We start from the raw sequence: 13,473 nt of genomic DNA on the forward strand, positions 1-13,473 counted from the left end.
CTCTAGAACATCCCAGTAGGTTTTGTGGAGAGAAAACCCACTAACCAGGAAGGCTCACAAAGCAACAGCCAGCAGCACACCCCTGCCAGTCTTACCCTTTCAGATTAGAACGGGTATCATTCACCTTCCATTTTCATTTATGGCTCTATAATATAACTGCTAACACTTGGTAAAACAACACTGAGGAGCTCCAACTCCGAGTAGTGTTTCCCTTTCAGTAATACTTGCACAGAGGCCTATTTGCCTGCACTTCCAGTTGTGAAATGTTACTTCTACAAGATGAAATCAAACAACAGCTCCAGTCCTGGCAGATTCCTGGCAGATATCATAAGTATCCCTTATGTCTTGTTTCCTTCAGGCTAAATCTTCAAATTCAAAAAGCCTTCAGGGAAAAAAGAGATCACATAAGCCAAGGAGAAGTTTGTCTCAGCACAGACTAAACTATTCCACTGAATTAGTCTCTCTCTTTCAGGGCCAGTACCTTCCACTGAGGAGACTGCCTTTACACCCAGACCTTCAATGATGATACAGACCATAGCACCTGAGAACAGGCTAGAAAAAGCAATATACAACATCATTTTCACTCCTTGCCAACAGAAGGCTCCATCTTTAATTCTTCTCAAATACACTACCCATGTATTTTTAAAGACAATGATGGATAAGTAGTTGGTTTTGAGTATGTATTTCAAGAGTTCTCACCTCAGTGTCAATGACTTCTTGTTACTGGGCAAGTCTCACTCATGGGAATCATCAGCAGAAAACAGAGTAGCTAAATTAAGAAGAAGATGATTTACCCCAAAACATGCTTATTACCACATAAAAGGTTAATGCAGGTTGAATGATTCATGGAAGAGGTAATTCAGTGCTCAGCTAATGGCTCTGGCACCAAATTAGAGCCAGAATTTTTTTCTCATCATGAATCATACCTGTAACTAGTATAGAAAAGCCACCAGCATGCTCCATAAAGCAAGTAGAGAACTTGAACAGGAACTAAGCTTGTCTTCCACATAACTTTTTCATATTGCAAATAACTTCAGTGAAGGGCCATAAACTTTGATGCTGAATTAATTTTCAACCTGTACATCTTTAAAGCTTTCAACAGGTATTTGGGGGGGGGGGGGTTTAGAAGGTGATAAATGCAGCTACCCACCAAAACTAAGAGCTACCTTAGACAACACAGACGAATATGCTCTTAACAATGTTTTCCAAATTCTCTGGATTCAGTTTGATCACAGCAGAAATCTCAGTCAGATACTCTAAGCTATAATAAAGGAGATACAGTGCTGATGGTTTTCTGACTCTGCAACTGTTTATTGTGATGACATCTCTGTCAGTTGAAGGGATACCTATTAAGATCAGGCCTATCACACAAATATTTGGAGACATTAATAAGGAGGTAGGACCCAAACCACGCTGTTAATGCAAACTATACTACCTGTAGTGAGGCTGAACTGTTCTCCTTGCCACCAGGGGCAGGAGGAGGGACAAGAAGGAAATAAACCCTTGCTATCAGTCTCCCTTGGGAAACCATCATAAAATGACTGCCTTCATTTACAGTAAGTATTGCCAATGTCACACAGCAGTTGCCTACCATTGTAGATACCCCATTACTACAAAGATACTATAGGCTGAGCTTTTACCAAGTGTATTGCTACGCAATGCAAAGGCTTATACTGTTAATTTAGGAAGGGCAGAATTATTTTAAAGACATGTTTTTGTGCCACGTGAACTAACAGATATGATTATGCCACAGATAAAAGTTTTCAGACAGATAAAAGAAGGTCAGTTCTGCGTTATCAGTTAATTAGAAGAAACAAGGGGTCAATGACTGTGAAGTTAACTTCATAAATAGTCTCAAAATTCTATCCTAGTTTAAAATCAAGTAAAAACCCAAACAAACCAACCCAGAACATTAGAGCAGTTTTAGGTTTTTCATTATATTCAGTTTCCCTACAAAATATAAGTGACCTGGTCTAGTGTGAGGTGTCCCTGCCCACGGCAGGGGGTTGGAACTGGATGATCTTAATGTCCTTTCCAACCTAAACCATGCTATGATTCTATAATTAGCAGGCAAGTATTTTATCAGAGGAGATAGTTAAGACCAAAGATTTCCCCGATACCATGTCAACAAATACTTTCTCCTCCAACAGTTTTAAAACCCCCATTCCTCTAACCCAATCCCAGTATCCTTATGATTAACTATCACTGCAAGAGAGGGAAGTGACTATATTTAAGGTAACCGTATTGCAAGGAAGATTTTGGCAAAGTACTTTTCTGTAAGGTGCAAGGGGAAAGCCACCTTTCTCAAATAACTACTCATCACTTTATAATCTGCAGGCTTCAACGTGAGCATGACAATTCACCGAGTTAGCAATAAACCCCATTGTAAAACTTTGCCCTGTATTCATGCACTATCTAGAAGAACTCGCATTACGTGTCACTCGCTACGTTTTAGCACTGAACCCCCCCGTCGGCAATTCACGCTACCACGACACCAGCCAATCACTCTGAAGCCTGATATTGATTATGCTGAACACTTATTTAATGTGTTAACAGAAATTAGGCAGCATAAGATACAGTCAGGAGGAGAAGAATACAGGGCCTGGTGTTCTCAACCTCGTCAAACAACAGGAAAGCCGGCAAGTTGTTATCTTTTTTACATGAGCATTGCTACTGCAGCAGTAAGTATTTAGGTTATGGTAAGTTGCTCTTGCTTACAAGTCATTGAAATATCTTAATACTTTCAAAAGTAAATTAAAGCGCAGTGTAGATCTGCTTCAAAACAGGTTGGGGTTTTCTTTGTTAGAAATTTAAGTTACTTGTTAATCAAACTCACAGAGAAGGGGACAAAAGTCCGCAGGCATTAGAATAATCTTTGTAACACTACTTACTATTACTGATATCTGAACAGTGAATTTGTAAAGAAGTTATTGTATGAGGTCAGATTAAAGTACGTATCTCACATTTATTACCTGAGCTATTACTGGCAACAGAAATCTCTTGTTTTACTTTTGGAGATCTCTCCTTCTCTTCTCTTTCATGAGTTGCAGAATTTCCTACAATCAGAATCTTTTTCTCTTGAAATCTATTAAATCTTGAACGTTGACAAACAGTATCAGCATTTATTTGTGCATGTATTCTAGTTAAAGGTTTTCTTCCTCCACCCATGGAGAACAATTGTGGAGTTTTACCTCCGTGTTCTTACTAAAAGCGGCAATAATGAAAAAACGTTCTCTCTTTTCTCTCTCTCTCATATAGGGTTTTGTTATTTTATAATCATTCTTTAACTCCTGATGGCAGTGTGATGTGCTATACCCTACATAAAGAATTTAATTATCAGTATTAAATTTCTAATCATAGACAACAGTGTCATACAATCGAATGGCTTTTAGGGCTGTGGCGGGCCACAGCGGCAAAGAGGAAGACTCATGGAGAACTTGTTGCGTACAAGATTCCAATCTAGCTCTTGGCTTTCAAGATAGAAACAGGATTGATTATGTGGGAAAAACACTCTGTTAAAGATGAGCAACCTGAAGAGAAGCCTCCTGCAGCCTTTCACATGACAAATTCAGGGGAAACTCGGAGAGGGAAACGCAGCGGTTTATTTTAGGGACTCTTTTTGTTTTCTTTTTAAGCGTCTTTTTTACAGGTGATACATAAACAGCATCACTCAGGATCGACCACTGGTGCTCTCATATGTAACAGCAACTCCATGTGGACTACACTGACTTCCAGTGGAGATGCTGTTACTTTTGATAGCCACTCGGAAACTCCAGAGCAGCTGCTACTGGAAGCACATTTATCCAGCACTCAAGATAAGAAAACAGATTTTGTTTCGAAATTTAAGTTATTTACTATTGTTTTCATGATATTAATTATTCCCACAATGTGAATATGAACATTCTTAAGTGGTAGAAATATGTCACCAACCTCTTGCGATGTGATTTTCAAAATGATTCATGCAAATGCAACAACATACTTAGGCTTAGGTGCTTATTTCAACAAGAACTGGTGTCCAGGAAAATGACCTATGAATTGACAGACTGCTTTCTAAACTTGCCTGTCATTTCTATAGGCCAATATTCTGTGCACTTTTCCCACTCTGCTCACAGAAGTCTGCTATGGCTAACTTTAAATATTGAATGAGTGTTTTACACTTTGCCTTGACAATTTCACCTCTACTGTAAAATATGTTACAAGTAAAGAGTATATATATATATATATAGGCTATAAATGAGCATCAGAAGCTGTCAGTTGAATGAAATAAATCTACTTTTCAAGCATATTGGATATGTCTCTTTTTTCCTAAATGTCTCTCTTTTCCCCCCAGATCAACTCTAACCAAACATGCCATAATGTTGCTCTGCTCATTCACCTACATGCGTGACCACTAGGCCAACACCTACACACAAAGGTTGACTTGTTCTACTAGTGCAGAGTTTATCACCTCCAAATGCCCTGAATGCCCTATTGTACAACTCCAGCAATAATCTCACACAGCTCAAGCACTTACAAAAGACATGCTTTTTAATACAGATCACAGGCTTTTAAGGTAATTTTACTACAACCTAAAGGAATTCCTATGCATCCCTTCTTTCAAATGCTTTCTGTACCGGCTGGGTCAGCTCCTCTGTGTTCTGAAGGAGCAATTGCTTCATGGTGCCCTTTATGTTTGACTACCAACTGCTAATGTGGTTTTCATTACACTCTTATATTGTTGTTAAACTATATATTTAACAATCTTAACCAAGCACATTATTCTTAAGAATAGTCTTAAGTACACTTAAGCCTACTCTGCAAATAGACTACAATAAATATTCATCAGAAGTTGTCTTTTTTTACGTGAACATACACTTACTTTTTAATACAGTAACAATTCTGGTAGGTAAAATGGTTTTTACACCCCACAGAGCCTCCATTCATTTATTTCCTGATGTGTGTCAGCATTACTCAGGAACTATAAACAAGCACAGTTATTGTGGTCTTTTCTCACAGTTATTGCCTATTGTGAGAGAGTCAAAGTACATATCTGTGCACCTACACACCCAGTCACGTTAGGTGAAGCTAAAGACTAACTGCTTGAAGTCCATTCCCTGCTCTCCACACCCTAAGCCTCACCTACTACTGTAGCTATGTGCTCAGGCCCGCCTCTGGAAAACATGCTGGACTCTCTGCAGTATATTTATTCAACACCAGAATAAAAACCCCAAGAGGTTTGTAACGCTACTTAAGTTCATCTCCATGTATGCTATCTTATCATCCATAACGCATTTGCATGAGTGGTTGTAAGGTTAAGATGTATGAAACAGAGATACAGCAGCATATCTCATGACAGAAAACGATGAATATGGAACTCCACAATACTATTTTTATGAAATCATCTCTTAAAGGATATTCACTATTGACAACCTTTGTTCCCCAAAAGGGTAAAAGCAGAACTCTATTACTCCTTAAAAGACAGAAAAGGTTCATATTTGGTTGAGTTTTCATGTTTTAAAGCATAGCTTGGATTTCCTCTGCATTACATTGCCTGGAATTCCCTAAATGCAGGGTTTGCAGTACCTGGATACTATTAACCAGAAGATGGCAGAATAAGGCTAACATCTGAAGCTTTAGACATACCAAATTATATAGCTAAGGTCAGTTACATTTATTGAGGCTGGCTTTCAAAAACACTCTTATTTTGAAACAAAGTGCAGTTATTTATTCTGCAACTGATTTGGTTATTCACTGCAGATATGTCACTGCCACTTATTCAACTGCAAAAAGCTAATTTGACAAAATACCTGATCAACTTACAGTGCCACAACTGCAGTTGCAATCCACTCTAACTACAACTTGCATTTTAATCCTTGCTTAAATGCAAAGGCCAGTGACTACTGCCAGCTCACTTAACTCAAAGATGAGGGATGAAAGCAGCAATGACTATCAAGGAGACTTTACAGGTAACACAGGTGTCTAAGTAAATTGATTCCTGTTACTTACATGCAAGTCACCTTCAGCAATGAGGTTTGATTGTTTTAACTTATAGCTGAATTAGTTCTGCGTATAATCAGTTACAAGTAAAAGCATGTATTTACACTTAAATAGTTAGGAGGTTTATAATATTGTGGAGCTGCAGCACAGACAGTGCTCATTCTTTCAGTTTTCAGTACATAAAGCTAGGCAAATACCTGTTTATCAAGCATTCTCCTGTATTCTTCTGATAAAAAACAGGAATCGGGACACCCCAAGATCTTTGTCGTGATATACACCAAAACGTCCTTCTGTCCAGCATTTCAAGCATTCTGTTCACTGCAGATGTGGGAATAACTTTCACTTTTTTCAGCACTTCCTATAATGCAGATAAGTGAATTGTTGAACACGCTTCAGCATTCACACTAACAATGTTGATGCTACCAGTCAAAAAAGGTAGAGGTCTACATTCCCACTCCCAGTACTGAATAACATGTTCTAACTGTCACGTTTACTTCATTTACTTCCCTGCCTGTTCTCTTCAGTAACAAACTCTGAACACTGTATATACTGTACATTTCCTCTTGTGTCTTGTGCTGGTGTCTACTTTGAACCCCACCATGACACATACCACCTGTATTACAGAGTGAGGGCTACCACTCACTCCCAACCCTGTTAAAGAACCACTGTATCTTCTTTCATTCTAAAGATGAATGTGGAATACAACACCTCCTGTCCTAATTAGAATGAAATCACTATTACCCAAGACAGCCTAATGTGCTGGTGTGAGTTTTCTGTGTGGATGTCCATCATTTCAAAGAGCACTGCATATTAAAAAAGTTCTGTTCTGAAGTTATGGAAAATAGGACTGTGTCAAAATTAATGGAGGAGCAAAGATGTCTGGCCACACAAGGCTACCAAAACAACAAAGGTAATTTTAATGGTGATAAAAGTGTCTCTTCTGCTTTAATTCCTTGAAACATTCTATTTTTAAAAATATTTTGGGGAAAAAAAAAATAATCAGTAGCTCTAAGAAACATGCACATCTCCTGTAAATACAACAAATATGTCTTTCAACGTATTTACCCTGGATTATATCAATATTGAGGAAAAAAAACCACCCCAACAATATTCATCACTTCTACAAGTAATTAACACTTGTCAACTACTGTTTGTAAACCCTGGAGAAGAACATATTCTGGAGTGAGCTATAGCAAGATCATTTTGCTGACTCCAATTAGCATCAGCTGTCTTCAAATGTCCTTTAAGCAAGCAAATTACACACCTGTGCTGCAGCCTTCACACTTGCTGTGTTTACAAACCACTGTTTGCTGGCACGAATAATCATTGGTTTTTTAGTCCTCCAGTCATACGGGTAACTGTGCACATGCTTCTCCTCTTTCAACAAACTCCCGGCTGACTGAAGCATCCGAATGACTGAGGAAAACAAGGCAAGATTAAAAATCCAATGTGAACATACTGCTGCTGTTAACTTCAATTCATTCCTTTCCATAATTGACACATAGTAAGAAGTGCCTGCACCTCATCCATATTCAAAAGGTGTCCACTTTATATGAACCTCAAAACAGGCCCAAAATGTAACAGGCCCAAAATGTAACAGGCCCAAAATGTAACAGGCCCAAAATGTAACAGACAACTCAACATCAAATACTCACCAGCTTCATTCCCTTCCTCAAGGACATTCTTGTTTCGAAGTTCAGGACCTGCAGCTTCAGTGAAAAACCCACCTTCATCCACAAGGCAGTCCTAAAAATAAGTATGTTAATCATGTCAATAAAATACCATGTGGCAATTTACTCCCTTTTTTGGTACTCAAAAGTGAGTTAAGTATTCTGCTGAGCAACTACTTTTCTGATTAACAGCAAAGTATGCTATATTTAAGTACACTTCAGTGAACTGCAATTCAGTAATCTACCAGGCAAGTGAATTTTAAGTGTCAAAAGAGATGAACATCATTACATTTGCAGATATACCACAACTGTTTTGCATCAACTCACTGGTTAGTATTTCGATGGCTTTTCAAATTAACAGTGAAAAACCAAACCAAACTAATCCTTAAGAAAAACCCTACCCCTGAAAAACCCCAACCAGAAATAGGTTGGGGGTTACTCAGGGTTTGGAACATCTCAAGAGTCACCTCATTAAAAAGGCAAAAGAGAAAAAGAATACCCATTTCCATCAAGCAGAAACTGCTCATGCATAACTGACCTGGATTTATGGATGTGTTTTATCACTATTCTTTTTCAGAAAAGCTTGTTCTAATGACCTAAAAAACTGATGATTTACTGGTCTGCAACATACAGCTTTAGAAGCCAATTCTGAGTACTTCAGAGTACAATTCTGAGTACTCAGAGACAGTATCTGGGAACTGTTGTCTGTGTTATCCTTTAAAAACCAAAAACACAGAGAGAGAAATCGGATTCTATTCTTCCACTTCCCTGTAAGCTTTAATTACTAGATGGATGAAAATCTTTGTCCTTTTATTCTGATACACACTTTTTAAGGTCAGTCATGCATTCCTGCAGCCCATTAATGATGCTCACACTTCTGTGAATGCTTTGAAACATTTTACACACAAATTGCAACAATCAATTTAAGGGAACATGATCAAACACTCCAAGAAAATCAAGAGCAAAAGCAAACACTTGCAAGGAAATCAAGAGCAAAAGCTGAAAAATGAAGTACCGTGGGTAGCTGGTGGTGGGAAGCTACACTGTAGTCTTCCATACCATGAGCTGGGGCTGTATGGACTAATCCTGTTCCTTTTGCCATTGTCACATGATTTGCAGGCAACAGAGGAGAAACTCTGCCAGGAATTGTGGGATGAGCACAAGAACCATCGATCAAATCCACACCTGAGGGTGGAAAAAAAAAACCAAAACAGAAGAGAAAATGGCATTCAGCTTTTTATCAGAAAGCAGAAATGGAACAACTGATCAGCAAGTGTATGTACATGGTACTTCTCAGATGTGCTACTACCATTTCATCTCATTTGTGGGTCCCCATCCAAATGCTTTCAAATTCTCTGCATTGTTAATCTTGCACACAGGTTTTCTTTCCTTTGAAGAAAAAGCTTTTCTTCTACCTTAGACAATGATGTTCCATTAGTAGTGACATTCCACCAAGAGACACTCCACAATCCCATTCCTTGGGAACCACTATCTCAGCGTTCCCCAGACACGGATCCCAGTAGTGATTTAGTAGGCTAAAAACTTTGAATCTGGGAACTGTTCCCAATTCTTCCACTAAGTATTAATATTAACAATTAATATAAATTCTCTACGTTACATACAAACAGAGTACAGGACAAATAAAGCTTGTGACAATTTAAGGTTTTAACCTTACTGAATAAATCTCAGTATCAAAGCTTTGTGGAAAGTCAAGAATCACAGAGAAATGCTTCGTATGACACAATGGCTTTCACTGACTGTTTTCTTCTTAGAAGGAACATGTTTTGGAACTGCTGTCAGACAGTTAGGTACACTAATACAGGAAGGTAACAAATATAACGAATTACTGAATATATGGGAAGATAAAAAGAACAGGTTCTAATATTAAATTTATTTTCAAGAAGGTCCAACTTTACTACTATATGTTATCTGCAAATCATGTGATTCGAGAAGGTGGAACCCATGAGAAGAACACCCCAGGTAATTTTAGCATTAGGTAAAACCAAGATTATTAAGCAAAGAAACAGAGATTTCTTTTGCCTCTGAAACAGATGGTGTGGAAAGACACCAAAACAACCTGAAAAGAAAACGTCATACAGATTTCTCACCTCCTTACATCCGTATTTCCAGCACTGAATCACTGATCAAGGCAAATTAATAAAGTTCACAAATGACACATTAAATCCCAACTTATGACACTGAATCATAGTATAGACATGAATAGACAAAAGTCTGTCTATTCAGAAGCACCATTAGGCAGTTTGTTAGGATGCAAACTTGACTACTTTAGTTTGTCCATCAGGACAACAGACACCTACAGTACCTTGATAGTCTTCACGGTTATGATGAAGGCTTAAGACACCTCCTGACAACGAAAAACTCTAACAGTAACTCAGTAGTTTTCATAGAATTTAGTGATCAGGCAGTCAGCAAGTATACTTGTAATTAGCTCCTTGCTCTCATCAGCAGTGGATGAGAAAATTACAATGAATGCAGTTTGTCTGGTTAAGATTTTGATAGTGAACAGATTTCCACTGTTTTCCACATGTGAATCTGGATTTTAAAAGTACTTTGAAATTTATGGATGAAAATTTGAGCTACAATATACCCATAGTAAATCTGTCAGACTGCTACTCCTCTTTATATTACTTCAGTGAAGCACATTCTCAAGATATAAAGAAACTTGATAATACATCAAAACCAAAGCAGTTTTCAGACACCTACACACAGATTTCTAAGCAACTTAAGACTAACAATATTAAAACCTACCTTTACACGTTGACACAACCTCAAACTGAGTGTCCAAAACAGCAGCTGTAGATTCAACTCTATCTGCAGCTAAAATGAAGTATTCACCAGTAGTTGTACACTTCACGATTGAGTATCTACAATGCAAAGATGTATTTGTAATACTCAATAATTACAAACACCATAAAGCTACAAGTTGTCTGAACACTCCATCTCTCTAAGAGACAGCAAAACGTTTTGAGATCTACATGTCAAATTCACCCATAAATCTCAAAAGAATTTCAAGATAATGTTAATAGCAGGAAGAAGAGTTAACTTAAAAGAAAATATAAAGGTGAAATCAATACATTAAGAGTAACACAGAACAAAGCTTGTTGTTGTGTCACAAGAAAAACCCCACAAAACAACAAACCGCCACACCAAAAAGATGCCTTAACTAAAATGTAATGGTAGTCCAGAACGTTTTAACTTCACTGATACTGAGAAGGACTGACACAGATCACTGAACCAAGTTAAAGACACATACGCTGAATCTGGCATGTAACAAACTGCTTGATTGGCTGGCACAGTCCAGGGTTGTGTGGTCCAGATTAGCACACTAGCAGGGGATGATCCATCTACAGATGTAAATTAGAAGTACTTTACTTACAATTATAACAAAACCAAAAGCTATCAGTCTTAAAATCCATACAGAAGTCATACCTAGCAGAGAAGCCAGTTTAGGTGGTGCCTTTAACAGGGGAAACTTCATATACACAGAACGACTGACGTGCTGCTCATTGTATTCCAGCTCTGCTTCGGCCAAGGCTGTTCTGGGTAGAGATCAAACATCAGTTAACATACTTGAACATGAAAAGCTACCCTCACTAAAATTTTGAAGACAAAATAGTAAGTCGATGCTTACTTTGTTGAAGGAGACCAGAACACAGGTTTGTAGTCCTGATAAATGAAACCCTGAAGAGGAAAAGGATGGAAGAAATGAAGTTAGGAGAATATTGAAACTCATGATAAATCAAAACACTCTTCAACAAAAGCTCAACATACCTTATCATACATTTTATAGAAGATTCTCAGCTGGTTTGCTTCATACTCTGGATCAAATGTACGGTAGCAGTTAGCCCAATCTGCCATTACACCCCAGCGAATGAAGGCGGATTTCTGTTTCTCAATTGCTCTTTCTGCAAATTCTCTGGCTGAAGGGAAGAGTTCCATTAAGCACACGGTTTGCCTCACCAAGATCAATGTAATACCATCTAATTATGCTACTGACCTTTTACAGAAAAGCCTCAGCTGAACATATTGAAACCATGCACTAATTACTGATGTGTATTAAATAGATTATTATGGCTCAAAAGAATATGAATTTCAGAGAAGTAGTTACATAAAATAACTGCAAATAGCAAAAAGATCCAGGAGTGGCACTTTTTGACTCATATGCGGACATAAAACACAAATGTTTCTAGAACATAAACTTTCTTTTTAAGGAAGAAGGGGAAAATAGGTGTATCTAGTTATAAAGAACAATTTCTCAAAATGCCTTCTCAAGTAATGTAAAATAAGAGTGAAAATTAACCACTTCTGTTGATGTTGAGCCAAACATTTCAAAGCAACATGCACCCGAAAATAAGCCGATTTCACTGCCACAAGCTAAAGCAGTTCAAATTGCTCATTACAAACAGCTTTGCAGCTGAATGTTGATGTCTCAATACACATGGTATTTAAAATTATTTCTTCAAAACAGTTTCCATATAATGCAGACTAACTTCCTCTGAAAGGATCACTCCTATAGTTCTGTAGTATTGTTACAAACACAGTAAACAAATACATTCCTACTTAAAAGTACTGAGCCAGCCTGTCTTGATGAAGCCTGAATTTTATATGCATCTTTTTAGCTCCTAATAAAATTCAGTCTTCAGAAACCAGAAGGATCTTGATCTGATAAATATCAGTTTCATGTCACTACACAGCTAAGCAAAGCAGAAATCCAAACGCTCTGCCTTCCTTTTGGTTTTCTTAAACTCATGGTCAACACTATGCACGTTGATTACAGCAATGAATTAAGCCTGTGTTCAATTATCTCGTTTCATAAGATTACATCGCACTCAGCCTGCTTGGCAAATACCTAGTGATCATGGAAAATGCCACCAGCAGCTAATAGAAAAGTCCCCAGTAAAGTCTAAACGCTATATATAAAGCATAAAATACAAAGTACGAGTAGGATGTACAAACACGTAAGCCAACTTCTTCTATAGATATTACAAAGAGTAGTTCACCTTTCTGTCGAATTTCCATTGGTGAAAGATTTTCAGATCCTTTGACTTCTGACAATGCCTTCAACTCGATTGGCAATCCATGGCAATCCCATCCTGGCACATAATGTACTTTATAACCTCTCATCACGTAGAAACGATTAGTGATGTCTTTCAAAATCTGAAAGGACACGACTCTGTTACCTCTTTAGCTCCCCCACGTGGAACAGCTACACTACTAATTAAAATCCTCCTGCTTCAAAACACAACTACAAAAGGCTGCATGTCCTGGTTTCAGCTGGGATAGAGTTAATCTTCTTCCTAGTAGCTGGTGCAGTGTTATGTTTTGGCTTTAGTCTGAGAACAATGCTGATAACACACGGATGTTTTAGCTGTTGGTCAGTAATGCTTACCCCAGTCAAGGACTTTTCAGTCTCATGCTCTGCCAGTGAGGAGAGGCACAAGAAGCCAGGAGGAAGCAAAGACAGGACACCTGACCCAAACTGGCCAAAGGGGTATTCCATACCACAGCACGTCATGGCCAGTATAGAAACCGGGGGGAGTTGGCCAGGAGACACTGATCACTGCTCAGGGCAGGCTGGGTATCAGTCAGCAGGTGGTGAACAATTGTATTGTGCATCACTTATTTGTTGTTTTTTCTTTTTTTCCTCTCTCTCTGTAACTTCTTTTTTCATTATTAGTATTATATTACACCCTATTTTAATTATTAAACTGTTTTTGTCTCAACCCATGAGTTTGACCTTTTTTCCGATTCTCTTCCCCATCCCACTGTCAGACAGGGAATGAGCAAGTGGCAGCACAGTGCTGAG

At 38.1% G+C, this 13,473-nt stretch overlaps 1 protein-coding gene across 1 annotated transcript in view; it reads right to left on the bottom strand.

Annotated features, from left to right (window-relative positions):
- Window positions 1-13,473, bottom strand: part of IARS2 (isoleucyl-tRNA synthetase 2, mitochondrial) — a 29,480-nt gene that overhangs the window by 13,530 nt on the left and 2,477 nt on the right. Inside the window, exons 3-12 of the mRNA XM_030500042.1 lie at window positions 12,668-12,824; window positions 11,439-11,587; window positions 11,299-11,348; window positions 11,097-11,206; window positions 10,921-11,011; window positions 10,416-10,531; window positions 8,662-8,831; window positions 7,632-7,722; window positions 7,241-7,392; window positions 6,174-6,334 (exon numbers count right to left, since the gene is read on the bottom strand). Of these exons, the coding sequence (XP_030355902.1) occupies window positions 6,174-6,334; window positions 7,241-7,392; window positions 7,632-7,722; window positions 8,662-8,831; window positions 10,416-10,531; window positions 10,921-11,011; window positions 11,097-11,206; window positions 11,299-11,348; window positions 11,439-11,587; window positions 12,668-12,824 (1,247 nt within the window). The remainder of the gene's footprint in view (window positions 1-6,173; window positions 6,335-7,240; window positions 7,393-7,631; window positions 7,723-8,661; window positions 8,832-10,415; window positions 10,532-10,920; window positions 11,012-11,096; window positions 11,207-11,298; window positions 11,349-11,438; window positions 11,588-12,667; window positions 12,825-13,473) is intronic.

The sequence above is a fragment of the Strigops habroptila genome, chromosome 10 (assembly GCF_004027225.2).
Source record: "Strigops habroptila isolate Jane chromosome 10, bStrHab1.2.pri, whole genome shotgun sequence".
Taxonomy (NCBI): Eukaryota; Metazoa; Chordata; class Aves; order Psittaciformes; family Psittacidae; genus Strigops; species Strigops habroptila.